General features: G+C 38.7%; 1 protein-coding gene across 5 annotated transcripts in view; it reads right to left on the reverse strand.

Annotated features, from left to right (window-relative positions):
* The window catches only part of LOC146463406 (kinesin-like protein KIF15), a 49,173-nt gene that overhangs the window by 5,508 nt on the left and 15,970 nt on the right, over positions 1–27,695 (reverse strand). For all 5 annotated transcript variants that reach the window (XM_085084450.1, XM_085084451.1, XM_085084449.1 and 2 more), the window contains 34 exons: positions 25,087–25,267; positions 24,587–24,663; positions 23,443–23,480; positions 22,858–22,961; positions 21,972–22,151; positions 21,100–21,309; positions 19,964–20,089; positions 19,324–19,382; positions 18,949–19,012; positions 18,739–18,826; positions 18,412–18,441; positions 18,146–18,324; positions 16,855–16,917; positions 16,579–16,692; positions 16,144–16,237; positions 15,534–15,665; positions 15,233–15,339; positions 14,915–15,058; positions 14,136–14,213; positions 13,319–13,615; positions 12,398–12,505; positions 12,064–12,169; positions 11,329–11,459; positions 10,978–11,055; positions 10,060–10,176; positions 9,615–9,686; positions 8,801–8,878; positions 8,290–8,376; positions 8,111–8,173; positions 7,903–7,983; positions 7,217–7,300; positions 6,656–6,754; positions 2,015–2,062; positions 1,223–1,369 (listed from right to left, as the gene is read on the reverse strand). In XM_085084450.1, the coding sequence (XP_084940576.1) occupies positions 1,223–1,369; positions 2,015–2,062; positions 6,656–6,754; positions 7,217–7,300; positions 7,903–7,983; positions 8,111–8,173; positions 8,290–8,376; positions 8,801–8,878; positions 9,615–9,686; positions 10,060–10,176; positions 10,978–11,055; positions 11,329–11,459; positions 12,064–12,169; positions 12,398–12,505; positions 13,319–13,615; positions 14,136–14,213; positions 14,915–15,058; positions 15,233–15,339; positions 15,534–15,665; positions 16,144–16,237; positions 16,579–16,692; positions 16,855–16,917; positions 18,146–18,324; positions 18,412–18,441; positions 18,739–18,826; positions 18,949–19,012; positions 19,324–19,382; positions 19,964–20,089; positions 21,100–21,309; positions 21,972–22,151; positions 22,858–22,961; positions 23,443–23,480; positions 24,587–24,663; positions 25,087–25,267 (3,664 nt within the window). The remainder of the gene's footprint in view (positions 1–1,222; positions 1,370–2,014; positions 2,063–6,655; positions 6,755–7,216; positions 7,301–7,902; positions 7,984–8,110; positions 8,174–8,289; positions 8,377–8,800; positions 8,879–9,614; positions 9,687–10,059; positions 10,177–10,977; positions 11,056–11,328; positions 11,460–12,063; positions 12,170–12,397; positions 12,506–13,318; positions 13,616–14,135; positions 14,214–14,914; positions 15,059–15,232; positions 15,340–15,533; positions 15,666–16,143; positions 16,238–16,578; positions 16,693–16,854; positions 16,918–18,145; positions 18,325–18,411; positions 18,442–18,738; positions 18,827–18,948; positions 19,013–19,323; positions 19,383–19,963; positions 20,090–21,099; positions 21,310–21,971; positions 22,152–22,857; positions 22,962–23,442; positions 23,481–24,586; positions 24,664–25,086; positions 25,268–27,695) is intronic.

Here is a 27,695-nt window from a genome sequence, read left to right on the forward strand (position 1 = left end):
CATTGCGTTTTCATGATATGCCACTATGCACATTAAAAAAAAAAATAGACTACTCGCGTGAACGAAATATGAAACGGAAAGAAAAGAATAGATTTCAAACGGAAATGAATCAGTGTGGATGAGACCTAAGATAGACGATGACAAAGAGGTATTCCAGCGTGCCCTCGTTATCTCCTCCGTCACTGATTAAGGGGACTGTGTCAGCTCCTTCTTCCGGTAATCAACCCTCCCAAATATATGCTCGTGGGCGGGTTTTACGCTGTTAGCGTAGTGTGCTTTTCACTTGTCAGAATTGACCAAGAGGAACGGTCAGGTTGTAAGGGTTTGTTTTATAACTTTTCCGACATGGCACATTTTGAAAAGAATATGCATCATTTTGAATTAATCTGAAGGTCTGGGCCCAGTTGTTCATAGCCCGATTAAGCTAATCCTGGATTAATGTGAACTTTGCTTCAAGTTAATTACTAATCGGTGAAGATGCTTCCAAAGGATTGTTGACCCTCAGTTTTGACTCAGACTTTTCCTTACCTTTAGCTTGAAATTAGCCTTTAAAACCACTTTTAAAGAGCGAGATGAAAAGCTCGATTAACTTTTAATCGTAGATTAGCGTTAATCGGCTTTCGAACAACCCAGCCCTGGCTTATAAACTCCTACACTTCGTCCTCCAAATTGGTGGTACCGACATTCCGGCTCTGGTCGGCCAGTAAAGCGCCCTTAGTTGTGTTTCAAGCTGTTTTTCTCAAGCCCAACTCATGCTTTTACATTATCTGTCCAAATTCCAGCGCGCTGATTGGCTCGTAGCTACTGTCCATAAGACTACAGACAATAAAAATGACGTCAGATGTAACGCGCTTGCTTTCTTAACGGAAAATAGAGCCAATTCCGCTCGTACTTTTTTCCATGCTGGTGTAAAAAACAAATCGAAGGCAGTTTTCTATGGTCTATACTCTTATATACCATAAAATGACGCCATAAAATGTCCAAAACTTGGCAGTGAAACCACTCGAATGCAGCTCGTGGTTCCACTTGAGTTTTGAACATTCAATGACGTCATATAAGGGTATAGACCATAGAAAATTGCCGTCGATTTGTTAATTGAAACGCGCAATTCACTCTAATAACCAGTAAGCTCCACCCAAAATATGCCCTCCGTGAATACTGATAAGCCCCTAAAAAGTCCTTCAAACGAATATTCGGAATTCAACGGTACACGAGTGGCTACCTGGTTGGTGCGCAGTTTGTCCAGCTCAGCTTCTTGCGATTCAAACATTCCAGACGTGTCATGTGATTCATTCAGCTGTTGCAATTGGCTGAGGCGATTCTCGTACCGAGATTCTAACGCGACCTTGGCCTCTTCCATTTCAGTAAGCTGTCAATCAAATTTCGCATGCGACAACACAATGAAGTATCCCAGTGCCTTTTATTTTCACTTTAAAATCTTACGAAAATTAAAACCCCGAAAATTGTCCTGATGTAAAGGTATTACTCCTTGACTTGGCCATAACAAATTCGGGGGGGGGGGGGGGGGGGCTGTGCTGAACCCTTCCCTACTTTTGCTCATTTCGCTCGATACAGCAAGACATCCGGCGGTAGAAGGCGCCAAAACAGATTTTTTGTGCATACAAGGCAGTTCATCAGGCGCTTGAGAGACCAAACCCCATATAAACTCTCTATCTAACAACGACCCCACCCCCATAATACAGACAAGCAGCTGTCCCCTTGATATCCTAACAAGTTCAGTTGATCTCTTCCTCTATCAGCCACACCCCGCCTACGCAGTATAGAAATGTAAACAGCTTTATTGAATAATAATAATAATAATAAAAATAATAATAATAATAATGATAATGATAATGATAATGATAATGATAATGATAATGATAATGATAATGATAATGATAATGATAATGATAATGATAATGATAATAATAATAATAATAATAATAATAATAATAATAATAATAATAATAATAATGATGATAATAAAAACATCATTTTAACATTTTAACCTTACCTTCTGTTCCAAGGAGCTCACCACAGACGCCTTGTCTTTCAGGTCAGACTGTGTCCAAGGAATGAATAATTTCAGCGATTTGAGAGCAAAAAAACAAGTTTATTTTTTCATGTCGCCCTCCCGCCCTCCCACACCTAGGCTTATCCATAAATTGCTCGGCAACTTTTGACCTTTCGGGCAACTTTTTACTGAGAGATCAGCTTTTCGTGTATTTTTCTACTACTATATCGAGAGATATTTTGTTTTAAAAAAGTTTTTATTTTTCCGAAACTATTGGGGTGGAATTAACTAGGTTTTTTATTCTCTGGCCACAAAGGACTAAGCACCATAACTTGGGTGCTCAGCGGTCGCATAGACCACATTTAAAAATGGCGGAAACAGATGGTAACCTGGTACAGTAGATTTCCCATACATAACGTACCTACAACACGGACCAGTACAAGCGCTGTATTGTGTGGTTATTGAGAAGCTGTTTTTTGACGTTATAGACCTTTTCATGTTTGTACAGTATTAAAATTGCAAATTGTGAGTGGTTTTTATCTTTGAAACCAAAACAACCATACTCTCTCAAAAATACGAGCAACTTCGGGACAACTTTTGGCCTTCTGGGGGGCAACTTTCGAGTTTATTTGGAGCAACTTGAGACTTTCCATAATATCATTACACCAATATGTTACTTCCGGGTGCCATTTAAAAACCTTGTTTTGAGATTTCAGTAACTAAATAACGCGACGCGTTCTTTTCGCAGACTATCACTGAGCTAAAGAAGGGACCGAGCGTGCCTAGTTCCTGTACAACTTTCTTATGCGCCTTGCGCGTACATCAATAGGCAAAAGAACCACGTGAGTTAAAAACACGGTAGCGGCGACAAGACTGAGGCCTACAAATCAGGATTTTTAGCATTTTTAGAGCTTGCATCTTTTACTCTGCCTTATTTTTAACAGTAACTGATAGATTTTTCTTCCGTCAGTCGCACAGACATACTCAGAAAAAGAAAATCCAGGGCCGTACCTAGAAATTGTTCGCCTGGGAGGGGGGGGGGGGGGCAAACTCCGAAACTCCGCACACCCTTATACAGACAGGGTTTCTAGTTGGACGTTTTTGTTTTCACCCTTACACAGAAAGTTGCCTCTAAGACCTTTAAAGAAAACAAACCACACTGAATTCACATCGAAGGAAGATTTTTTAGTCAATTAGTCGATTTTCTTGTGATTTCGGACCAATATAGCCACAAGCAATAGCTCAGCCCACTCAAACACTATGTTAGAAAGAAAAATTCAGTTTTCAGGGGGCATCCCTGCCCCCTCACTATGTACGGCCCTGAAATCCCAGTTCTCCCAACAGTACTCGAACATATGGCCCTTCCGATTTACAATTTCAAAGAAGGTTTGTAAGGGCGGGAACGAGGAGGGCAGGTAATTTTTCATCAGTTTGAAGAACATAAAAGACAACATAAAACACAATCGCATTGTAATGTGATGATCCCCGCATTTATTATATACAAACAAGTACGACTTACAAGACTTATTTTAAAAGCACATTCCTGCGATCTATGACCACGATGGCCGTTCTAAACATGATGCAGTTCAAGTCCTACGGTATGTTTGCAATTAGGCGAGGTTTGTATCGAGCAAAGCTGATAAATGCAACTTCTCCAAGTCAAAACTAGATCGATATTCATGAAAAAGGGTCAACGATTCAAACGCCTTGAAACGCTTTTTTGTTATTCACAGACAAGTAATGACTCAACGCAGATGAAGAATGTTTATTACGTGGTACACAAAAACTTCCAGCTCTGCTCGATTTTCGAAGACTTCAAACGTTGATATGAATGGTTTATTTGAAATGAAATTTAAATGTGTTATTCTTCTATTACAGATGCATTTTCTTGGCCACTATTTTCGGTGAGGCCGACTCTTGACTACAAGCCACACCGTTTGTATTACAGTTCATGTGATCGTCGAGGCAAAATGATGTTTAAAAATTGCTGCTATAAAATATCAGTACACCTGTACTGCACTGCATTTAAAAACGTTATATGTTGTATGCATGCATGCTCGTGACAAAAAGTTTATAAATACTAGCCTGCCGCATAAAAAGCGTGACGACTTTACAGCAGTCACACAAGGTACTTATTACCTTAGCATTTTCAAAGGCAAGCTTATATGTACAATCGAGTAAATATGAAACCACTTGTAAGTTGAAAAACTAACACAGTTGTCACAGTCTAAGTAAAATATTCTTACTTATACATATATACAAGTTGCTCGAATCAATATATTAAATATTGTATAAAAATACCTCCAGTTTTTTGTATAATATTATAACTTTGGCCGACGAATAAGACGGGTGTATAGTTATTGAACAGTGTACGACGCGAAAACGTTGAACTAACAATTTAGCCCTTACTGGTATAGGAAAAGGGAGAACGTATACAGACTAAAATTCACACAAGACTTCACGAGTTTTGATAATTTGTGAAAATGTACAGAAAAAGTAAAATATACTTCTTTCATAGGTTTTCAGGAAGTATACGAGTTTAAGAAACTTAAGTAAGACGAGGTTAAAAACTCGGGCTCAGCTTAATAAGAAAATAAAAGTCTGACAATAAACAGAAATTAAAATAACATTGATACATAAAAACAAGGTAAATAGAAGAGCGTCCATAAACTTAATTGTAGTGGATGAAATTGCACAGTATCTAGCGTGCGCTCGTGGGCTCAATTCTCTCAGTTGCGTTGCGCAGGTGTCATATCCGGGAACTCCAGGGGGCTGAGCCACGTGATGTTCGTTGCATCAATGCGAATGGCGAGTTGGTTGTTGGGTAAAGCATATATCCGGGATATTCGTCAGTTGATGGCCTTGAAGCGAAAGAACAGAGCGGAAAGAAGATTAGAGAAAAAGTTGCTTAAGTGAAGCAAGTATAACGGCCCAACTCAAAGAAGCATTGCAAAGGGCATCCTTTCGGCAAAGCGCCAAAGTAGAACTCTGTCATTTTTTGTTTAATTTGGAAAAATTGAGAAAGTTGAAACGTAGAAACCCGAAAGTTTTGATTTGAACAGTCACACTTGTGGATTTCCTCCACAAACCAAAACTCCGTACACGCCTCAAGGTTTGAAGTGAATTGAAGGGGTTAAAAATGTTTAAAAACTCGTGTTCGCTTATACCGGCAACGAACACGTCGTGTTAAAAAAAATAAAACCAATGTAAAAAACAAGTTTCAAGCGACAATATACAATTGCCAAAAATGATAAAAAAAAGGTTAAAAACCACGAGTAGTGGCGAGAAAATTGATGCCTGCAAAACCAGCGCCTAAAAGCGCTCTCCTTCGAGTTGGGCCATTGATTCACTCACGGCGTCCAGATAGCGCCTATAAACACTCGCCGTGAAAAAGCATGTACACTCTTTAAGAATAAAACGTTCTGACAGTCAGGTTAAAAATACTTCGTCTTCACATTAAAAAATAAAAAGACCTGTAAAATCCTCTAAAGGAGGGAAACAGCCAGAAGAAAGGGAAAATTCCTCGACATGGGGTGACAAATTAGTGCCTAAAAAGCACTCCCTTGCCGGAATCAACTATTATTAAAACAAGATATTATCTGGACTGACTGTTCACTAGGAACAGACACCACAGGTTGGCATATATTTTCAGTGGATAAAATTTGCGAACAGGGTTGGTAAAGTAGCGCTTAAAAGCACTCCCTGTCGCAATCAACAATCACAGGCAAATATTTTCTGTACTGTAAAACAGGGGTTTTACAGTAGCGCTTAAAAAGCGCTTCCCTGTTGGAATCAACTGTCATTAAAACAAGATTTATACTATTTACATTTTATTGCACTGACTATTGAGTGAGAGAAGAACATAGTTTATAATAAATTAAATCGAGCAGGGGTACCACAAAGAGCGCTCAAAAGCACTCCCCTGTCGGAATCAGTAACGTTAAAACAGGTTCAGCTAGTCCAAGGAATGGTGTAGACAAACACAACTAAAACGACGTCTTTCAAGAAAGGGTAAAACGGCGTTTAAGGGCAGTTCGTTCTTTTCCATCAGTATGACAGTATTATTGCACCGCACTTGGACTGCAGGTAATGATGTGACGTCGCTGGCAATCCACACCACACGATCTCTTCGTTCGTCAATGCGTGAATCTTGGCACCAGTTTATCTGAACAACATTGCTCTGGTGTTTTTCTTTAAGGTAGCTCAAACATTTCCAAGAAATTAGTCTCTTCGATTTACTCTTATTAACAGTCGCCACGTTCATGACACGTGACACCTCAAGTTCCTCAGCAAACTCCAACAACTTGAACGTCTCGATGACTCCTCTACTTCACTTATTCCAGTAACTAAAAAAGCCGATAACTTGAACTTCCATAACCTCGACAGTCCATAATTCATTTTCACTATTTTTGAGCGGTCATTTAACAATTATCCTGCGAAATCGCGGGGAATGTCGCCTGATACTCATATTCCCTCGAGTTTTAAGTTCTCTACGAAACTTCACACCTTTGTGAAATTCAGGACTGCGAGTTCATTCATGAACTCGTTTTTCAACAAAATCTATAATTTACAAATGTCGCGCTAACCGCGAATTGTGCTATTGAAACAAATGAACTTTACTTTATCTTGAATCTTACTCACCTGTAAGGATGTCATCTGTTGCTGTTGTTGAGCGAGAGCCTGGTTAAGTTCTCTATACTGCTCTGTAGTGCGACGGAGATCATCTCTTAATTGACCCATCTATAATAACAAAATGAACAAGTGAACAAATATTCCAGCCTGAATTTTTTCACGCTTTCTTTCCGCGCACGTAAACTGCGATGGTCTCTCACTTATTCATTCTTTCATCCACAGTTCAAATATACGAACTTCACGTATTACACTTCTAGAAGTAACAGTGGCTTTCTTATGAGTGCCATAAATACATTGGTAACAGAACCTCATATAGCCAATGATAATCTTCTGAATTACAAATCAAGCAAATATGGACCAGGTGCTAAACGATTAAAATTTATTTACCAGTAGAAGGTAATTAAAAGTTTGGTGCATTCGCCACAACGATTACAATGATAATAAGAGATAATAACAAAATTGAACAAATTAACTAATAGCAAATATAAATCGAAAGTAAGTGGGGGAGGTTGGGGGGAAAGGGTGGCAGGAGAAAGGAACAGAACTTTCGTCGTTCGAAGGATAACTTACTTCAATTTCACGATCCATTCTTTCCTTATTGAATTTCTCCGTTTCACGATCAAGCTTGTCCTTTACTTTTTCGATGGTTCGTTTCTGTTGAAAAAAAAAAAATATCGAAGCTAAAGTTAAGAAATTTCAGGTGGTGACAATATGACAAAGAAGGGAAAGCGCCACGTGGATTTTTGACCATTGTGGTGAAAATGTCCAACAATACCTCCACTTAGTTACAAAATAATTCCAGAACACCAAGAGAAAAAAAATCAGCTGAACTCTTGAAGGAACAACTCGTGATCTGTTCTAGCGCATTTTGACATAAAAATGCGAGAACTTGACAAAAATTAGCATAACTCAGTTTTTTTCAAGTTTCAACACTCAGCGACATTTACAGTACACTGGAGTGGTAATTCAGTTGTAGCAAAACTGGACCATTTTTTTTTTTAGGTTTCTGTTGATAGGAAAACGTTTTTGGCTTTTCAAATCATTTGAAAAGCCAAAAACGTGGGGGATTTCAGTGAAATCTCCGGGATACTTCCCCTTTAAATCGCGTACATAACACCAAGTTGATGAGGGGATTAAATAGGGTATATATATATCATACCATGATGATGTTTATAAAGTCACAAATTTCACTTCTTTTCTAAACGGTGTGCAAACGTCGGTTTTCACATCAGTTTGTTTAAGACTTTGCATCTCACCTTTTCTTCGATGCTATCAGTCAGCTCTTGTTGTTGGATTTTGCTTTCCTCTAGCTGGTTTCTAGCGAACGACAATTCGCTCTGTAAAGAGTGGTAAAAATAGTAACTTGAATAAGCGGTTGTTCTCAAGCTCACCCAGTGGTCATAAATGTTATGACAAACAGTGAACCAAGATAAAATGGCAAGTGAAAAGAATGACACAACTCACATCTTTTTCACCCAGGTTCTTTTTCAAGTCTTTCACGGTTTCCATCATATTGTTTATACAATCCTGAAGAAAAAAAACAAGTAATAAGTCTTTTTTACTACTCAATTAAACAGCAAAAGCATCATCATTAAAATTTAAAATAAGCATTAGCTTTTTAAAGGTTAAAAACGATCGCTTACAAGATCGGATTCCTTTCGCTTGTTCAGCGTTCTTATAGTGGTCTTTGCTTCTTCGAGTTCGTCTGACAAAGAATGTATTTTTTGAGCCTGTTGAACGACAAAAAATAACGTTAGTTTTACCGACCAAATCTATTAAGACTGACAAACCGTCTTTCAGGAAGACACTGTACGGCTTCTTAAATTTCGGGAATCTAAGAAGTAGAGTCGGTTTCTCTTTCTTGAATTAACCCTACACAACTTGCGGTTCCATTAGCCTCCAGGCTCCAATTAACAATTTATTTCTCTCTTTGCTATTTTTTTTTCTTGTCTACTTGTAATGGATATAAATAGTTCTGCTGTAATTTATCAAAAGTGTGAGTCAATAAAGATTACCACTACAAGAGTGACAGCAAAGAATTGCAAACGAAGCGCGCACGCGCAATATTCTCGCTTTTTTTGGTCACGCTCTTGTTTCACGAACTTCCAGGAGAGCAGTTAATGATGTTTGACAGTTAAATTCGACCACACTGACCTGTTGCTCGCATGTTGAGTTACTCTCTTGCAGTTCTGTTCTAAGAGCCACGAGTTGTTCCAGCGCTCGCACCATATCCTGAAACACAATGAAGTCACTCAACATTAACCAATGCTGGAATTCAAACTGCGCTTACATACCGAATACCGCCGGGCACAACTTTCAAACCAGAAAGAGCCGGAGTTCATGCCGGTTCTCTCTTGAAGCTCAGAACCCGGTTGTTCGATAACCGCGGTTTTAACGTCGCTCGTTAAAAACGTTTTTAAATGCCAATTTTTAGCTAATGGTAAAAGAAAGTCTTAATCAAAACTGAGAGACAAAAATCTTTTTGAAGGATCAAATTTACGTTAACTCAGGATTAGCTTAACCGGGCATTGAACAATTCGGCCCTGTATTCATTTATATGATGCCTGTCCCACCCCACGCCCCCCCCCCCCCCCCCCAAAAAAAAAAAAAGAAACAGAAACCGTTTATACTGAAACGCTATATAAAGGTTCATCTGGAACCGGAGAAAAGTCACACCAGTATCATGGAAAAGGCCCTTGATTAAAGAAGTACAATTTGATGCAGAATGTTTCGACGTTCGCTTTGCCGTATAAATCGGTTTGATTCATAAAAGGGTTATCTTTGCTCGTCTTTTTAAACAAAATAGGTAACTTTACGAGACCTGACACTCACCAAAAAAGGACTGCGATTTTTTAAAGGAAGTAAGATTAGCAGAAATGGGAAAAACGCTAGTGGGGAACGAAAAGATTGCGTGACAAGCCAAAAGAGCGTCTGCAAAACCATGAATGTGCAGTTAAGTTTTCCTCACCTGTTGTTTGTCTTGCTGAGCCAGCAACTTGTTATTGGTCTCCGTTTGTATGTCTAATTTCTCCAAGGTTGCCTGAAAACAGGTCAAACAATGACAATAAATACAAGGCAAAGAGAGGCTAAAGAATTCCAAAGAATTCCAAAGGATACTTTGGAAATTCCTCATATAATTCCTTGTAAAGTACCGTCATGGCCGTCCTCACAAAAGTACGTTTGCCTACTGTAACCTTTGTCTTTCTTGTGACATACGTGAACAATCTGCTAGGAGAGGTTCGACTGGATTGAAGTTATCTTATGTTACAAATTCCAGTAAACTGTAGCTTTAATATAACGGTCGAATCCCTCCATTCTCCCTTCCCTCTCCCCTCACCCCCCCCCCCTCCAATTCGCCTGATAAATCCCTTAAGTTTCCTGTCCCTCCCCACCCTCAAACAATGTGCCTCTACCTGTAGTTCTTGTCCCAAGTCCTTCAGGCGCTGTCTTTCAGCCTGCAGCATACTTTCATATTCCTCGATTTTATGGTTCTTGAACTCTAGCTCATCCCGTAGAGTTTCTACGTCCGCCTAAAATGAAACCAACTCATTCGTTCATAGAGTGCAAACCTTGAGGCATGAAACTCGTCACTAAAAACACGAAGGCGCAAATATGGAAACATCGAATAGAAAAATCCTGGGATCAATTCAAAAAAACTTTAATGCACTTGTAGTTTACAAGCTCAGTTCTTGTTTTCACGAGTGCACGAAAAAAGAATTCAATAAACATCGTTTAGTAAAGACTTGTAAACAATGCTTACTGAACTTTAAATTTCACAGGTAATACCAAGGGCCTAGCGTGTAAGTTACAAGTGTAAAAACTTCAATGAACTGGCCCCTAGTGCAATTCCACCATCCCCCATATTTAAAGGAACCGATTTCCAAACGTCTAAGGGTGAGTTCGATTGACCCTATTCCGGAGAAGGAATATATACAACGATGACAAGAAACCTCTAATAAGAGGTTTTGAGGTTACAGGAGTAGACAATTGCTCTTAAATTATCACGTGTCAGCGAACGTTTGCAGGAATGTCTTGCGAAATTTACTTAAAGGGAGAAATCTAACAGCACATTCCGCTTTTTCTTATTCCGGAATACGGTAAATCGAACGCAGCCTAAGATATACAAAGCTTTTTTTAATTAAAACCCGGCCCAGCCCCAATTTTACTTTATTATATTATTCAAGGACAAATATTATCTACGACATTAACAATATTAACCCGAGGAAATGTGAATGAATACCACCTGAACAATAATTGCTACATAAATCAACCGGGCTGATACTGAACTATAAATGAAGCAGATAGAAAGAGGCAACTGATTCTTCTCTCACCTGTAAGTGCTGGTTCATTTCTATAGTGCTTTCCATTTCTGTCTGTTGGTTGTAATTCTCTATTTCAAACCTTGTTAACTGAAAGGAAAAGACGTATGCAACGGTGAATCAAAAAACGCGACACGCGCGAAGTTCTAACGCTAAGGGAAGTATTGTACCGTAAACCTCAATCATACACGCTGCCATTTTGAAGGTGACAATGCGACCGAAATGAGTTTACGAAAAAGCAGTATTAATATTACACGGTTTTCCCGACGAACAAATAGGATTCTTTGGCGCACAAATGAGTTGGTCAAGAAATATGAATGTCATGCATCACAAAAGCAAAATGAGCAAGTCGTGTTCTCATACCTTACTCTCCAAAGACGCGAGCTTCCTGCCGGACTCAATACTCTCCATGTCTCTTTCTTTTTTCAGTGAGTCCACTTGTCTTTCCGCAGCTTGTAACGAGCACTTCAAGTCTTCTACTTCGCTTCGAAGGACTGAGTAGAAAAAAAGTAATATAGTCAAGATTTGGAGAAGAACTTGATATCACCTCAAAATAACATATTACGGATACCTACTAATGACCGTAGTCTGGGATTTAGTGATCACTTCCCCGGCGCTGGCCCTCTTTGGGCGGGCTAACCTAGCACCTGTCTTTCAATCTCCACATAATAGGCGGGGTGAGAAAGAACCCCAAAACGTCTGAATAGGAGGTTAGGATACTTCGAACTTTCAAGGAATTATTCCCTAGGGTATGCGTTTGCCTGGACCCCCCTCTCCCTCCCAGGAGGGGGGTCACTTGACTCATGTTTGAACATAGGGGTGCCGCTGACTGTTTAGAGCAACAAAAAAAAAGATACCTACTCTATGAAGGACAATACCTATGATTTTATGATTAATGCTGAAAACAATATTGTACAAGGACAATCGTGGTAGACCGGATGAAACACTGTCTAAGACAGACTCGCATAAAATTATATACCCTGTTCAGGACAGAGCGGCCAAAAATAAGCAGCACGTCCCCGGGCTGGACGTAGTCAAATTCACTTGAAATCATGGAAAACGTCGACTTCAGTTGTGAGAGCAAAGGCCGCGACATACCTGTTAACTCGCCCCGGGCCTCTTTCAGTTTATCAGCTAGACCCAGGTTTTTCATGTTCAGCTCGGTCTCTGTAGCAGCGTGTTTTTCCCGTTCACTACTTAAAACCTGCAAAATGAAGGACACACATATTCACTTTCTTTTTCGTGAAAAAAAAAAAAAAAGAAAAAAACAACTCTTCAGTTGTGGTAAGAATGGCGTTAGTTTGAGTTTGCCGAGAATCTGGGAAACACTTTCATTTCCCTGGGGGAGGGGGGGGGGGTTGGCCGGGTCATCATAGCTACATGTAAAAGTGAAAACAAAACAGAAGACTGGACGACTAGGAACAGAACTGACCGTTGTTAGGTGCTGCACTTGGTGTTCCAGTTTATTAATGTTTTGATTCATTCGTATTCTGGACGCCTCTTCTGTCTGAAGCTGTGTCAGCTGGACATTGTTCATTTCCTGAGAAATAACAATAAATATATAATAAGTGTCAAGGGCCTGGTCTCAGTAAACTACTGTTAGCTAATTGCAATAAGAATGAAAGCCAACAGTGATTCGATGTAGAGCTGATGATAAAAGCGTTTTTACGGGATCTAGTCTGTCTTCTTGCTCATGCCAGGTGCTGAAATAGAGACGAATGTTTGGTTTATCAGCAGAGTTGATCACGAAAGGTAAATTGGCCACCGTGAAGAGATTCGAGTGCTGACGTTTCAAACGTTAGCCCTTCGTCAGAGCAAATCCTGACGAAGGGCTAACGTTTGAAACGTCAGCACTCGAATCTCTTCACGGTGGCCAATTTACCTTTCGTGATCAACTCTGTGGATAAACCAACCATTCTTTCCTACCCCCCACCGACGCAGCACCACAGTTTCTTTAGAAACGAACCCCCTTATCCAGCTGAAATAGAGAGAGTTCGAATAGCTTGAATGTGTGCTTGTAGCCGGCGATTTTCCAATTTACCTACGGCCGACAATTTGCCTCTTACTTCATTACTTTACCGGGCCCCGGCTGGATTGTTAGAAGTTAATTAAACTCAAAGTGATTCAGCCATCATTATAGCAGAGAGAGCGGAATACGGTTCACCAGGAATAAACCGAATTTTGTTCTTTTAGAAAGTGATTTCGTTTTTTCGCACACTCCGTATTTCCGAAGCAAGAATACGTGTCTTCGTCACTGGATAGTATTTCGGAAATCTTTCGACTGAAATATTGTCTTTGGTCCATCGAAAGTATTAAGGAAATCTTTCCACTGGAATAAAACTCCTCGTCACACCTGTTGTTTCTTAAGTTCCTCTAACAGCGATTCACAGTAAAGCTCCTCGTCGTCCATATCCTCAGAGTCGAAATTGAAGAACGGCTCATCTGTGTCACTGTCCGAACCAAGATCATGGTAGCTATCCCTCCTGATCAGCCCGTTCGGCGGCTTCGGCTTCTCGTCGGGCGTTCCGATGACAGGCGAGGAAGATAGCTTGGATATCCGACTTGTGGCCGGAGTCCGTTTCGGAGTACTAGTTGCAGTGTGAGGGCTGAGTCGATTGGGTTGTATCAACTTGCGAGGTGATGTAAGGCTCTGTAAGAAGAACATACAGTACAATTGTAAAACCAGGGCAACTATCAATCGGCTGACGATCTCAGTTCTAAATTATTCACCAATGGAACCTTGTCCTCAAATCTGAGTATTATGGGCTAATGCCAATTTTTGGTTTTAAGAATTTCTGACCAAAGATGAGGTCGCCGTTTAGCTACTAAAAATGATTACACGATCATTCCGGCTGAGAATTCCTGACACGTTTTGTATTTGCGCTTCCGTGAATCGAAGTCTCTTCAACACATTAGGACCTAAGGAAAGCTCAACGAAAATTTGCTAGTAGATTTTGCTTTGGCTCGCATACGCAAGAAATGTCCCATTTTCGAGGTTGGGAACGTTATATCTAGCCCTGTAATACGAGAAACTACACAATCAATTAGGCATTGAGCCGTCAAAGTTAATAGACTGAAAAAGTGTCCTTGGAGGCATCTTCCACTGGTTCAAACAATTTAAATACAAAGTTTAAGTACACTGCACATTCAGCATGATTTAACAGCCTTACCTTAATCGTTTGCATGTGGATGTCATTTAGCGTCGTCCTTTCCACTGCTGTTTTCAGCTGGTGAGCTTCAAGAGCTCTCTACCAAAAATCAACAAAAAGAAAATTAAAGCCCGGAAAATTTTAGATCTACCATCTTTCTCTATACACACATTTTTTTTTGTAAGAAACCTTTCGATAAGATCGTCGAGGATGAGATTGGCCAAAATTCTGAGAACGTGCCCAAACCGAAATTTAGTATCGTAAAACCAAAACCAAAGTAATTACTCTGACCAATCACAACAGACCCAAACCGCGCAATTCGGAGCAAATACAGGCAACCGACGCCAAGCGCGGGAAAATACGTGCGAGCGAGTCACGATTGGTTTGGGTTTTGCTTCTCATTGGTTGAGAAAGTGGTATGAGTTTTGCTAACCAATCACGGGCGTAGTACACTGTACAGTGTATAGGCGCTCTATCTGTCCACTTGACAGTTTGTTCTGAGTAAATGTATAGTCTAAGAACCCAGAATGCTAGGAAACTGCACATGTACGTACATGTAATTTAACGTACGCGGTAGTAAACGTTGTGGTTTGCTTTTTATCATTTGCAGCGTACACTAAATTCGCCATGTCCACATTGATTTACCGAAATACTGATACAAGCTTAAGAACAGATTTAAGAACATTTTCAGGTTCACACTACAGCCAATTAAATTAGAACCTTCAGTTCAGGCCCAGCATTCGTCAGCCCAAATATTAGTGTTCTTGTAACAAAAAAGAGAATCAAATCATAGTTGTTACCTCAAGTTCAGCGTTGGCTTTCCTGAGCGATAACACTTCAGCGTCAAAGTCGATGCCTTTCTTTCTAAAACTCTCTTCCTGTCCCACCAGTTTTTCTTTCATCTGCTGCAAGCCTTCACGAGTCTCGGTGAGTTCTTCACGAGTCTTTGAGAAGAAAAAAAACACAATAAACTCTGTGAAAGTCTTGAGTCGCTGACAGTCACGCAGTTTTCACTTCGAGTTTGTGGATGAAATCCTAACGTGTAACCGTTCAAGGTTATCAACAGTATTTATGGTTTAAAATGGTCTTCCCGTAGGGAAGGTAATACCAGCACTTACCGACTCAAGTTGGGCCTGCAGCTGCGCTCGTTCGAGCTTGAATTTTTCCAGCTCGGCGTTTGAAGCTTCTAAGTTCAGCAATGAGTTGGATAAACTTCTCTCAAGTTCTGTAGGACAAAGAGTGTCGAAGAATTTTCCTCAATAAATGAACTTCAACATTACTACCACGCTTTAGCTCTCCAAGACGTGTGGGCGTCGCGCGCGAGAATACACGCTTTCACGAGTTCGCGCTTTAGGTGATTCGCGTCTCCTTAAGTGAATTTCAAGAGAAAAATACACGACTGTCTTGCAGCCTACTCACCGCTTCCTTGAGGTGACTGTAGCAGCTCTCGCAGTTGTCTCTCTAACTGTAGCGAGTATCTGTGACTCTTTGCAAGGTCTTGAGCGTAACTCATTCCGTCGTCCTCCTTGGAGCGAATGCACTTCAGCTCAGCTAAATGATTCAAAGAAAAAGGAGATTTCTTAATCATGTCTGTCCGAAATGCTAAACCCAATGTTAAATTAATGGGCAAGGTTTCATGCAACCTGCTCCGCATGAAAGGTCCCAAAAAAGTAGTATGAAAAAAAAAACTGTAAAATACAACATTCTGCAACGGACAAAAGATCGCTTCTTTTCCGTAGCCGCTGTAGAGCTGTAGTTGTGAATAAGAGAACCGAGTTCTATTTCTCGCCACGATTACGGCAAGGGAAACAAACTGCAAAGAAGTCGGTGGTACGCTACCCTCTCCAATTTTTTCTTAGATGTGTCATGACTTTGATGCAAGACAAAGTGGAGAAAACGTTGCTAACTAGCGTAACATTGGCTAAATTAAGTTGGATGTTGCAGTAAAGTTGTCCTTAGTAAAAGTATGTACCGTGAAACAAAGCAAGGACTGGGAGTAACCTCTTCGAAAAGGCTATTTAATAGTTACCTCTAAGCTCCAGATTTTCCATTGCGAACCTTGTGACATCAGGGTGGTGTTCGATTTTGTCTTTCATGACAGTAATTTCCTCTTTAAGAATTTGCTTCAAAGAAAAAGACAAACAGTTATATTGAAGAAGTTTGTTAACACAAACACCTTTTCGATAAAACTTGTAAAGAGCTAAGAAGTACATCGGATTCCCTTTGACTTGGCCATTTGTCCGTCAAGGAACGGTCAGTAAGAAAACTTTATGGCGTGACAATAGTATCGTGATAATGTCAGTGATAATGTCAGTCTGACAGAAGGCAGAAAGATGAAGCAATGTTACAGAACAACGATCAAGTAGCGTAACGTCAGCCTACATTTTCAAGCTATTCGCAGCTAACGATACAAGCCAAAATGTACACCATACACTGGGAAACAAGCACAACCTTTCCTACTTACAATTTCCCTATCTTTTTCGTCTCCTTGAGTATCAGAACCTTCCTTTTCTCGTTGACGTAGTCTCTCTAATCTTGAAATGGTACTTTCTCGAAACTTTAGGATCATCTTCGTCGACTGTTAAAAAAAAAAAAAGAATTAAGAAACCAATTTTCAAATAAAACCGTTCTTAATTGACTCTCAGCCTGGGGCATGTTCTTAAAACTGTACTAAATCTTAGCCTCGACGTTCTTACAAGAAAGGTTCTTATATATAAAAGAGAGTATAAACCATACCAACCTGTAAAAACTTCTCTTTTTTACTGCATAGCTCTTCGAGCTTTTGAACTTTTTCAACCAAGCACTGTAAGAATACAGTTAAGGATAAATGAGTTTAAAGATAGGCACACATACTGCTACCTTCTACAAATAGGAACAAGCAGAATCTGGCTGGTCGCCGGGGAGTATGAAAGCTTTAATACTGTCAACAGAGAGATTTAGAGTTACGTGAACGGCAAACGGCAAAAACGACTACGTGACCATGTTTATCCTATATTTGCCACTCGCTGTTTAAAGTTCCTCAGTAAAATTGAGTAGTTTTGCGTTAGCATCAAAGGCCAGAATTATTTTGCACTAGTCTTATCTATATGTAGGCATTTAAAAAAAAACATAAACACGAATTTCACTTTTGCCGTAACCGCGATTCTAAGGCAGCGTTTACACGAACGCGGTTTCAAATCGTCACGGTTTCATGCCCTTGAAACTGCATCGAAAACGATACCGTTTCAAAGCGTTCACACGGTGCCAATCTTACAGTTTTCAAGTACTTACGTTATGCCGAACTCATTATTGAGGAAGGGGATCTGGGTTCAATTATTACGCCGCCATTTTGTTTTTGACAGCATGGCGAAAAAAAGCGCACAATTTACATGGACTGACGACGAAGTAGAACTCCTGTTGACTTAAGCCAGAAAATAAAGTGGTGATCTTATAAGCCAGCGCTGCACTCCGTGCGAGGTTCACCATTTTGAATCTTCGTGCCCAATTGAAATTTCGCGCCAAAATAGTAACCGTTTTCAAATCGATGCGGTTTCGCCGTTTTCAAAACAGATGAAACCGTATCATTTTGAAAACGCTCCACTCTTGTCAGCGTTTTCAAATCGACCCGGTTTCGGTAACGGTCTTGACCGAAGTCGTGTAAACGGAAGGTGTCACCGCATCGCTTGAAACTGCGTTCGTGTAAACGCTGCCTAAATCTCTTTAATAACGTTTGAAGAAGCCAGTTCCATGGTAAAGACAGCCCTACATGGCTTCGATTTCCGTCGTCTAATATGTTTGACTTGACTCACGCCGGCTCCTGGCATGGAGTCGAATATTGCATCTTTGTACATTTTTTTTCCTGGAGGGCGTTAAGACAGATTAGGTGCATTGTTTTGACAAAATCAACTCTGGAGAAGACTATCAAAAAGATTTTTTAAAAAATTGTCCTCGAAAATGAACAGTATGCAATCTTAAACCAGCCTCAATTTCTCCGTCCCCTTAGCTCTTACACGTACATGCCCATGTCCCAGCAGGTTTGTCCAGTTTGTTACCTGTTTTTCCTGTTCTGCCCGGTCCCTGGCAGCAGTTGCTGCCACCATCATCTCTCTCCACTCACGGTACTGTTGATTGAGGTCCACCCCTGAATTATTATTGTTGTTGTTATCATTGGTACTGTCAGTGCACACTTCGCCATGGGCTGCTGAAGTCTTGCGGACTGCTTCAGTGGATTCTATAACAAATCACACATAACGGAGGTTCAATAAGAGGAGGGTTCACCATCAGCCATCAAAAGGCTTCAAAATATTTTGACAATTACCTTGTCTAGTGACCTGCTTGTGAATACCAGCTGAAAACCAAACACAAAACAAAGTTAACTGAGTAGCAAGGCCTTTGCTGCTGCGTACTGCATTTCTTTATCAATCTACCGATACTTAAATAAATTTGAAAAAATACAGGTCTTTAATACCAGAAATTCTTAACAACTGAATCTATAGTTGTGCACCCAATTATGTGTAAATTTGTTGCCTCACCAACGAAAAATACTATTTATACCAATGGCATTTAACTAATGGCATATAAACCAATGACCGTTCTCAACATAGTTCAAATATTACTACATGTATGCACGTGTGAGTTGTCTCACCTCTGGCTTGTTCCAGTTCCTCTCTGAGTCTTCTTATCTCAGCTTGAAGAGCTGTTATGCTTCCTGTAGCATCCTCATTCACCACCGCCTAGCAATCAGCAAGATTCAATAAGTTTTTCTGAAGTTTGTCAATCTGTTACCTCTTAACTTGTAGACCCAACAGGGAAGAGAATCAAATATAACAACATACAAGTACTATCTGTACTGTACCTTGTTCTTAATCATCTTCGCTCTCTTTGCAAAGTTGAGAGTGGATAATGTTTCACCAAAACACCTGAAATTAATAAATTAAAATAATTTTAAAATTAATAACATGTCACTCAAAACTTAGTCTCCTACGCAGCCGTTATAATGGTCATCGCGCAACACTTCTAACCAGGAGAAGCGTTGCGTGATAACTCTAATAACAGCTGCTTAGGACTACTCAGAACTATGATTTTCAGCACCAAAGGAGCCTTCTAGACTTCCTTGGCAGTTCCTCATCCTGTTCTTGATTCTTCATGTGCAATTCTTTTTGAAAATCAAATTTCTACAGCAATGCACAATATTTAATAACAATGCACATTCAGCAGCTTTGAAACTTACTTTGCAGAAGGATGGACATTAGCAATGAGGTACGTCTTGGCATTGCCACCCAAAGAATCCTGTCACAAATTAACAACAACAGTAAAACGTAATAATTATCCACTGGAAGTCTAGAAACCGACAACATGTACAGAGTGATTTGTAAACACTGTTTAACGAATATGAAGATATTGGTGATAAACACGTTTTACGTAATTATGTTTCTTGGAATTTATCATCAACTACTAACATGTACAAGTACATCCTCTTTACATGGCCTTTTCAAGTTTCATGTACTGTCAAGGCTGCTGCCTAAGAAGTTTTAGAAGGAGCGAGCCAACAATGCCAATTAATTTAAGCCCAGAAGCTAGGAACCCAACCTCTGAAACTGTAGGTATTGCTGCAAAAAATTAAGGTGCCCAGAGCAATTCCTTGGGTGCCCCAGGCTACTTTGCGTCCCCTTGGCAACAGCCTTGACTGTAATTTTATTAATTAAGTTATGTCAGGTTGACTGATGATCCAAATGTTGATAGGAACCAAAAAGAAGTTGAGGAAAATTGTGTTCACATCCTGGCACACACCTTACAATGAAAATTCTGAAAAGAAATAATGAGGAATTCCTTTTGCCACAAGCACTGTACTGAAATGAGAAACGACTTACCCTGAGAAGAAAAGTGAGTTTGGAATCTCTGTAGTGAACATGTCTGGTTTTTCCATGTGTGATGTCAACAAGTGCCATAATCACATTACCAAGAGCAGATAATGACTTGTTTATACTACTCGCTTCCTACAATAGGAATAGCACAAATAAGCAGTTGTCAGTAACCTTTATTACAGAGCATGTACAGGAATCATCGTTACATGGTCCCACAGTGCACTGAGGATTTAAATGCTAAAAATAATCATTATGATAAATTACTTGGAGTTCTATTTTGTTTTGGTTTGACCTGTAGATCCAGAGGCTTCCTTTGAAAATATCAACATCCCTTGGCTACAAAGCAGGGAAACATGTCATCAGCTTCTTCCATTTTTTTACAACATCAAAAATCTGATTGCACCCTGGAAGAGTTTCAGAAATTGCCAGATGTAGTCCTGAGACTACAGACTGGCATTCGGATAATTTCATAATATGGGATATGCTGTGAAAAGAGACTTCAAATCTCTCTTGGTACTGGTAGCACATTTGACAACAACATTTTGTATGACCAACAGTTGGCCATTTCCTCTTACGACAATTGAGTGGAGACTCTATCCCTACAGCAGACCTGGCCCTTTCTGCCTTCTGCTTATGTTATGTAGATTGCCACAAATCATTTTCCGAAGCCTGTATTTGGGTCATCTTTAATAAATAAATCAAAATCGTTGCAAAGAAGTATTACAGTCAAACCTCGATTATCCGGACCTTGATTATCCGGACTATTCGATTATCCGGACTTTTTTCTCTGGTCCTAATTTTTTCATGAATATTAATAAGTTGTGATCTTGAAAACTAAAAGTCAAGAAAAGCCCAATAATCTTTTCAAAAGACTGTTGAAACAGCATATTATCCTGTGTGCTTTTCAAAATTCACAAGTGCGACGAGACAATACCTAAACTAAAAGTTTTTATTTGTAAATATATACAGGCAGTGTAGATTTCACAATTAAAATGATGTTTTCTTTGCTGTAACCTTTTGTTTACTTTTCTATCTCATTAATATTCATATTTTCGATTATCCGGACCCTTGATTATCCGGACTATTTACTGAGGTCCCGACGAGTCTGGATAATCGAGGTTCGACTGTATTGGCATGCTAACCTTTAGTCTGAGGCCCTCTGCGTGAGTATCTTTCTGCCTCTCAGATCCGGCCAGATCCACAAGGTGAAGGCGAGACACCTTGATGCTAGCCATACCAGCTTTACGTTCCTTGGATTCCAATGCCACAGTAAAAACAGCATGGCTTCTGCTACTCTCTCTGTTCATTGATGTAGAAGCCACTCTTCTGTTTAGCCATCCTGAGTTGAGAACCTAAAAGACAAATATACGCAACAACGCAGTGAGAGGCCAAATAAACTTGCAATAAAATCTCACATTCAACGTTTTCAGGTCTGAAGATGTTAAGTAGTTATGTACAGCCCCAGCTATATTTCCTTAAAACACCCAGCTTCCCCATTCAATGTTGATCAAATGTACAATGTCAAGTTGCACAGAAATTGTATCACATGCACACCACACTGAATGGGGGAGTGGGTTAGTAGCGTACTAAATTTGTGGCAAAACTTTCTCAGGGTTTTAGTGAAAGAATTGGTTTTCTGCAATTCCACAGCTCTAGAATAAACCCTACATCATTTGTTTCCTATTCATTATCATAATTAATTTTGATAAAATCCTACCAAGTCCTATAAATAGTATTACATAAGATCCTTTTCCTGGTATGTTTATAAATAATTGTTTAATTAATTAATCAATCAATTAATTAATCAAAACATAATTTATCACTCAGTGTGCGGCTATTGTTATTATTTTAGGATCCTGTACATAGGATTTCACAGGATCATGGGTAAAAATACATTTTAAGTGCATTTTTCCTTTCACAAACTTTTAAAAAGCCTGTTTCAACATTACCAACCCTTGACTTATACATGAATCATTCAAAAGCCTCGTATTTTCAATTGACTATGATGACATACCCTATATGCATCTCTAGCACTGGCAACATCTCTCTCAAGTAGCCCATCCACAAACACGCCTTTCTTGATGTCTTCCCTTAATGAAAGTCCAGTTGATGCAGGATCTAACAGGTCAAATATCTGTTCATTGTAGATCTCAAGGAAGGAGCAGCGGCACAAAAACTCCACACGCTCACCATGCTAAAAACAGAACAGATCATACAAGGATGAAGAACCAAAAAAAAAAATTGTGCAGTTCCAGAAAAAAAACCATACCCACCCCACAGAAGGTCATTGGAAATTCCTAGGGGGAGAGGGGTCTTAAAAGTGAAAGTCTTAGAAGCAAAGTATGAATCTAAACTGGAATTTCCTGGGGGGATAGGGGGTGCAAAACAAAAAACCTTCCAAGGGGGAAGTATGGATATTTTCTGGAACTGCACATTAAATCAAATAAGTGATTGTATTCCTACATAATCAATAATTGGAATAATTTATATTTCACTCAAATTTTTTTTTAAACCCCAAAGAATGGAAACTAAATTAGGGATAATTAAAATAGATTTATACCTATTAACGAGATGCATCTCATAGATCTATACAGTCGACTCCCGATAACTCGAACCTTGAAGGGAAATTGAAAACAGTTCAAGTTATCGGGAGTTCGAGTTATCGAGGGTAAAATTATATAAAAAATGACCTGAAGGGCAAGGAAAATTAGTTCGAGTTAGCGGGAGGTTCGAGTTAGCGAGGGTTCCAGTTATCGGGAGTCGACTGTAGGTAGTGCATAAATCATTCTATGAACACATTATGGAAGCATATGCATCAATAATTATTAATGAACATAACAAATGAAGGACGACTTTTTAAATGTCCCAATTAAGCTCATTACACAACAATCTTGAAGTACCTTTTCTTGTTCTCTGTTTATAAGACTGAATAGGTATTCAAAGGCACGTGGAATGACCCCACGGAGCTGATGAGTAAAGCTCTCTTCCTCCCCCTCGGCAGGCCCTATCACACAGAGGGGAAACAAAACATATTATTGCTACTGCAGGAAATAGACAACAAAAGAGCAAAAATGGCAGTAGAGCTGCACAGAGCTGCATTGTATTCACACACTCAGAGAGAAAGTCATTACCGGTCCGTGGCAAATGAACAACAATGGAGGTTAAATTAAATCAGGCACTACCACACAGACAGGAAAGGTTTTACCATGCAGAACAACACAGCTCACAACAAATTACACTCAAACTAAGTGAGTTGCATGACTGTGCTTTTTTTTTAATCAAAGGCTCCATCTCATGAAGTCACTGAACCCTAACATTTTGTGTCACGAGCTTATAACTTAGGATTCTGTGAATAAAATGCGACAGTTTGACCATTGATTAATAAAAGAAAGCTACTGGGCAGTAATTTTACCAAGTGTTGTTTGTCTGAATTCCACTTTTTCTTTATCTTATTTACTAATAAGGGAAACTATTTCATGACTTACCAAGCATGGTAAAGGTCTTCCCTGAACCTGTCTGCCCACTGAAGAAAAATTGAAAGTAACACAAAAATGTCAGGATTGTATAACTGAAATGTGAATTTACTGCAATAACTGACTGAGAAATGATTGATATAAGTTTTATAAATATGATCACTTCAGGGAGATGGTGATTTTACAGAGGAAGTAAATCACAAATATGGTTAAACAGTAATAATAAAACGAAGCACATCCGTAATTAACATAAACAGTTCTAACAAAGGTGCAGCCATCCAGTTGTAGATCACAAAACTCTGAGCATTTTTTTTTTCTGGCACAGCAGGATCCACTTGTCATGTAGACCTCACAGTTTGGCTTATCTACTGATGCACTGCACAAGTGATCACTAAGGCCCGGTTCAGACGCCGAACTTTTCATGAGCCGAACCTAATACCTCGAATTAAGTACATGAAAAGTTCGGCACCTGAATCAATTGAGAATGGCCATTTCAATTTGGAACGGCTCAGCCGTTCTTCCCGCCTGGCTCAGCGGGGAATTTCGGCTTTGGAACGGCTTTGATTCAGACGCCGAACTTTTCATGAGCCGAACCTAATGCATAAATTATTATAACGTATTTCAAATAAAAAAAATAAAAAACAACGCTGACATTTCGATTGGTTTTGCTTCAAGTAAATTAAGTTCGGCTAATTAAGTTCGGCTTCTGAATCAAAAGGCGGGATTTTCGTGATTTGGGCAGACCTTAATTTGAATTAAGTTCGGCTCATGAAAAGTTCGGCGTCTGAACTGGGCCTAAATTGCCATAATAAATAACTGAAGCACGAATATTGAGTCACAAGACAAACAAAGCACAGCCATACACAGAATGCTCATCATTAATTTTTAAGTCACTGCAAAACTTAAAAGTACAAAAATTAAAGCGATTCGACCTTTCAATGTAACAGCTTCAGTATCATCATTATCAAAGAAACAAAGTCAATTGAAGTTGTGAAGGTCAGAAATAGAGTACAAAATGAATAAAATTAGTATACAGTATAACAAGTGGCAATCCTGTGCACGGAAAGCCATTTAAATACATGTAAATACTTTTGCAAGAATTGAATCACTTTTTGAGTGACGGTTTCAGCTCTTTTATAGACACTGCAAAACTCACTAGGCAAAAATGGTTCCATTGTAACCAGCCACACAACCTTCAACAATCTTCTTCCCAACAGCTCCGAATACCTCCTCCTGTAAAAATAGAGAGAATAGATACATGAACAGGCATTCAACTGTTGTTTTAGTCCAAACAGAATTCTACCAGAGAAATGAAGTGTTGATATTTTTAATTAACTACTGCTACACTAGAGAAGCATGCATTTGTAAACTACATGTATCAAAACTGCTACCTAAGGAACATTAAAGATGCATATCACTATCAGTTTAAGATTAAGACCAAATAAAGTAGCCATTTAATTGTATATGAGGGAACTGTCATTTAACAGCTAGTTTCCAGTCCTTGTAACAAGGGAAAAAAAATTAAAAAGTTGAAATGAATAGCTAACCCTAACAAAATTTATTGATTACTGACATCAGGTTCTAAAATATACAGAAATGTTAAGTTTTTTTGAAATGCAAAATGAAGTGGAAATACAAAGATAAAAAGTGCAGTACCTGAGTAGCATTGATATCAGCTACATGATCAAATGAAAAGTTTTTTGCATCAGGTTTAGAATGCAGTACAACTGTATTCCCTGATGTTACTTCTAAGCATGGAGTGCGGTCAACGTCTGTTTCAAGATGCTTGTCCGGGGGCCTGACACGGACATACACTCTAATATTATCACCTTCCCCACTAGAAAAAGAAAATACATATTTGTTAGACTTAAACAATTTTAATTTACACCTTATTATAACTGTAGGAATGTAAGAAAGACATCCAAAAGTAACATCAATGTAAGTAACTTAAATAAACGCAAACTGGAGGGAATATTAGTTTACTGAAAACGAAATAACTTCAAATTAACATGAAAGAGAAGGCAGAATTTCAAAAAAGAGGAAAATTAACTCAAGTACAGGGTTTTATCCTGCTTATAGGGAAAAAAGGAGGGGGTGCCCAACACAATCATTTCAACAGACTCGAATGGCAGAGTTGAAAGCAAAGGATATGGTTTGGGCAGTGGCAAGAGATAGTTGTTTGAGTACTCTAGTTGTGGACTCATTTTCCGATCCGCAAAGAAACATACATGTAGTTCTAAGCTAAACGATGACGGTGATGATGATGATGACGATGACAATGGTGGTGCTGGTGGTGGTGATGACGACAATTTGAGGGACATGAGCATTATTAAGAAATGTTTTAATTAGTTGAGAAGAATATGTTATTGTGTTATGCGACACATTGTGTTACAGAACTATACATGTACCACAGACACAAACGTACATGTATATGTAATGTTGTTGCATATTAAATTGCCATTTAAATCAAGAAAATTAATTCTAATTTCCAGAATTTTCAATGCAGCTATAGTAAGAATACAAATCAACTTAAAATTGTTTAACAAGTAACATACAGTGTTGTGGTTCAAATTTATCATCGGTTCAAATTTTATTTGTTCTTGGGTATGGTAATGCTATGATAATGAGTAGAACAAAGAAAATTTAAACCAAGGATAAAACTGAACCACAACATTCATGTATGCTTACCCTGTAGCTCTCTCAATCAGGAGATGCAGATACAGATTAGATGACTGAGCATTTCACTTCAGCCTTAAAGCATACATGAAAGTAAAGCTAGCAGAAGCAGCCCAAGCAGTTGTCCTCTCTACATACACTGCACGTATTATTTTATATGATTATGTAGGAACAGTTTGCCATTAAACAGACAAGAAAACTTAATTTTTAACCATCCTAAAAGTTGTATTAATTTGGTAGTATAGTGGATATACATGTATAATTAATAATAATTTACTTTAAAACTTTAGGGAGTGTTGAATTGACCTTATTCCAGAACAAACATCTACATCTCATGATCACAAAAAAAAGCCTTGGTTGGAAATTTAGTGTCATTAAGGTATAAAGTACACCATGGATTTTGTGTATTGGAAAGATTAATCACATATTACGACAGTTGAAACACATAATACACCTTTAGTTAAGACTATTCCATTTTTTGTTGACTATCATGATCAATGAAATGCATCATTAAGTTTGATCATTCAGCAATTCCAAAATACTCAATCAAAATAAAATAGCTTACTTTTACACTGTTTCAAAAAACCTTTACCTTTTTTTCTTAGGAACTCAAACAACACGTCACACCAGCCAGGTGAAAATGCCCAATTAAAGTACATATTAATTAAAGAATGAAATTAACATAGGCAAACTAAAAAAAGTTGAAAAAATAACGTTTTACATGAAAATCACAACATCCTGGAAAATAACATTTGATAGAGTTTTAAATTAAATTGAAAAGAGTTTGCAAACTTTATTGCCCTCCATAGTCAAAACATCATATAGCTAGAGAGTGAAATACAGTCGTGAACGGATAAACAATGCAAGATCTTACTTTGGCTTAAACTGATGATGTACTACATACATGTATGAACATGCAAGTATACTAAGAAACTGCAAGTTACATGAGATGACTAGTAAACAAAAACCTCTGATCATAAAGAAACAATCTTATCTACTAATTGTTTACTTGCACGACAATATGGACATGAGCACTTGCAAGAAACCATAATATGATGCTGTACCTTACACGCTTGTCCAACCTTTTATTAAAGTAATGAAGAGCAGTTAAATTACCTGCGACAGAACTTACAAGTGGACACGCTATGTCGCCGGCAGTAATTCCTTGGAACCTCTCGCAGCATTTCATTAAAGTTTGAAATTCATTTCCTCGCCAAAAGATCTTCAATGTTTCAGACAGCTCTCATGGGTGACATTGACAAGAATGGATGCTTTCAAAACAAACCATGTTTATAAAACCAAATATATTCCGCCTACTCATTCACCGCATGAAACCAAAGATAGCACAATTGTGATATGCATGACAATGCAAACCCCTGCTGTGAACAGTTCTCTTTTTCATGATAATTATTATCATTCTAATTAATATTGTTTTAAATATATATATATATGCATCTATTATTTACATTGAAAGAGAAATCTAAAAGCCCTGCAACAAATTAATTTTAATTTTTTCTTACATATTAATTTACAGTGTTCCTAAGTCTTATTGTTGAAACTCAAATGCTCCTAGAACTCCTAGAAAAAAT

The sequence above is a fragment of the Pavona decussata genome, unplaced genomic scaffold, assembly GCF_977016875.1.
Source record: "Pavona decussata unplaced genomic scaffold, jaPavDecu1.1 SCAFFOLD_176, whole genome shotgun sequence".
Lineage (NCBI taxonomy): Eukaryota > Metazoa > Cnidaria > Anthozoa > Scleractinia > Agariciidae > Pavona > Pavona decussata.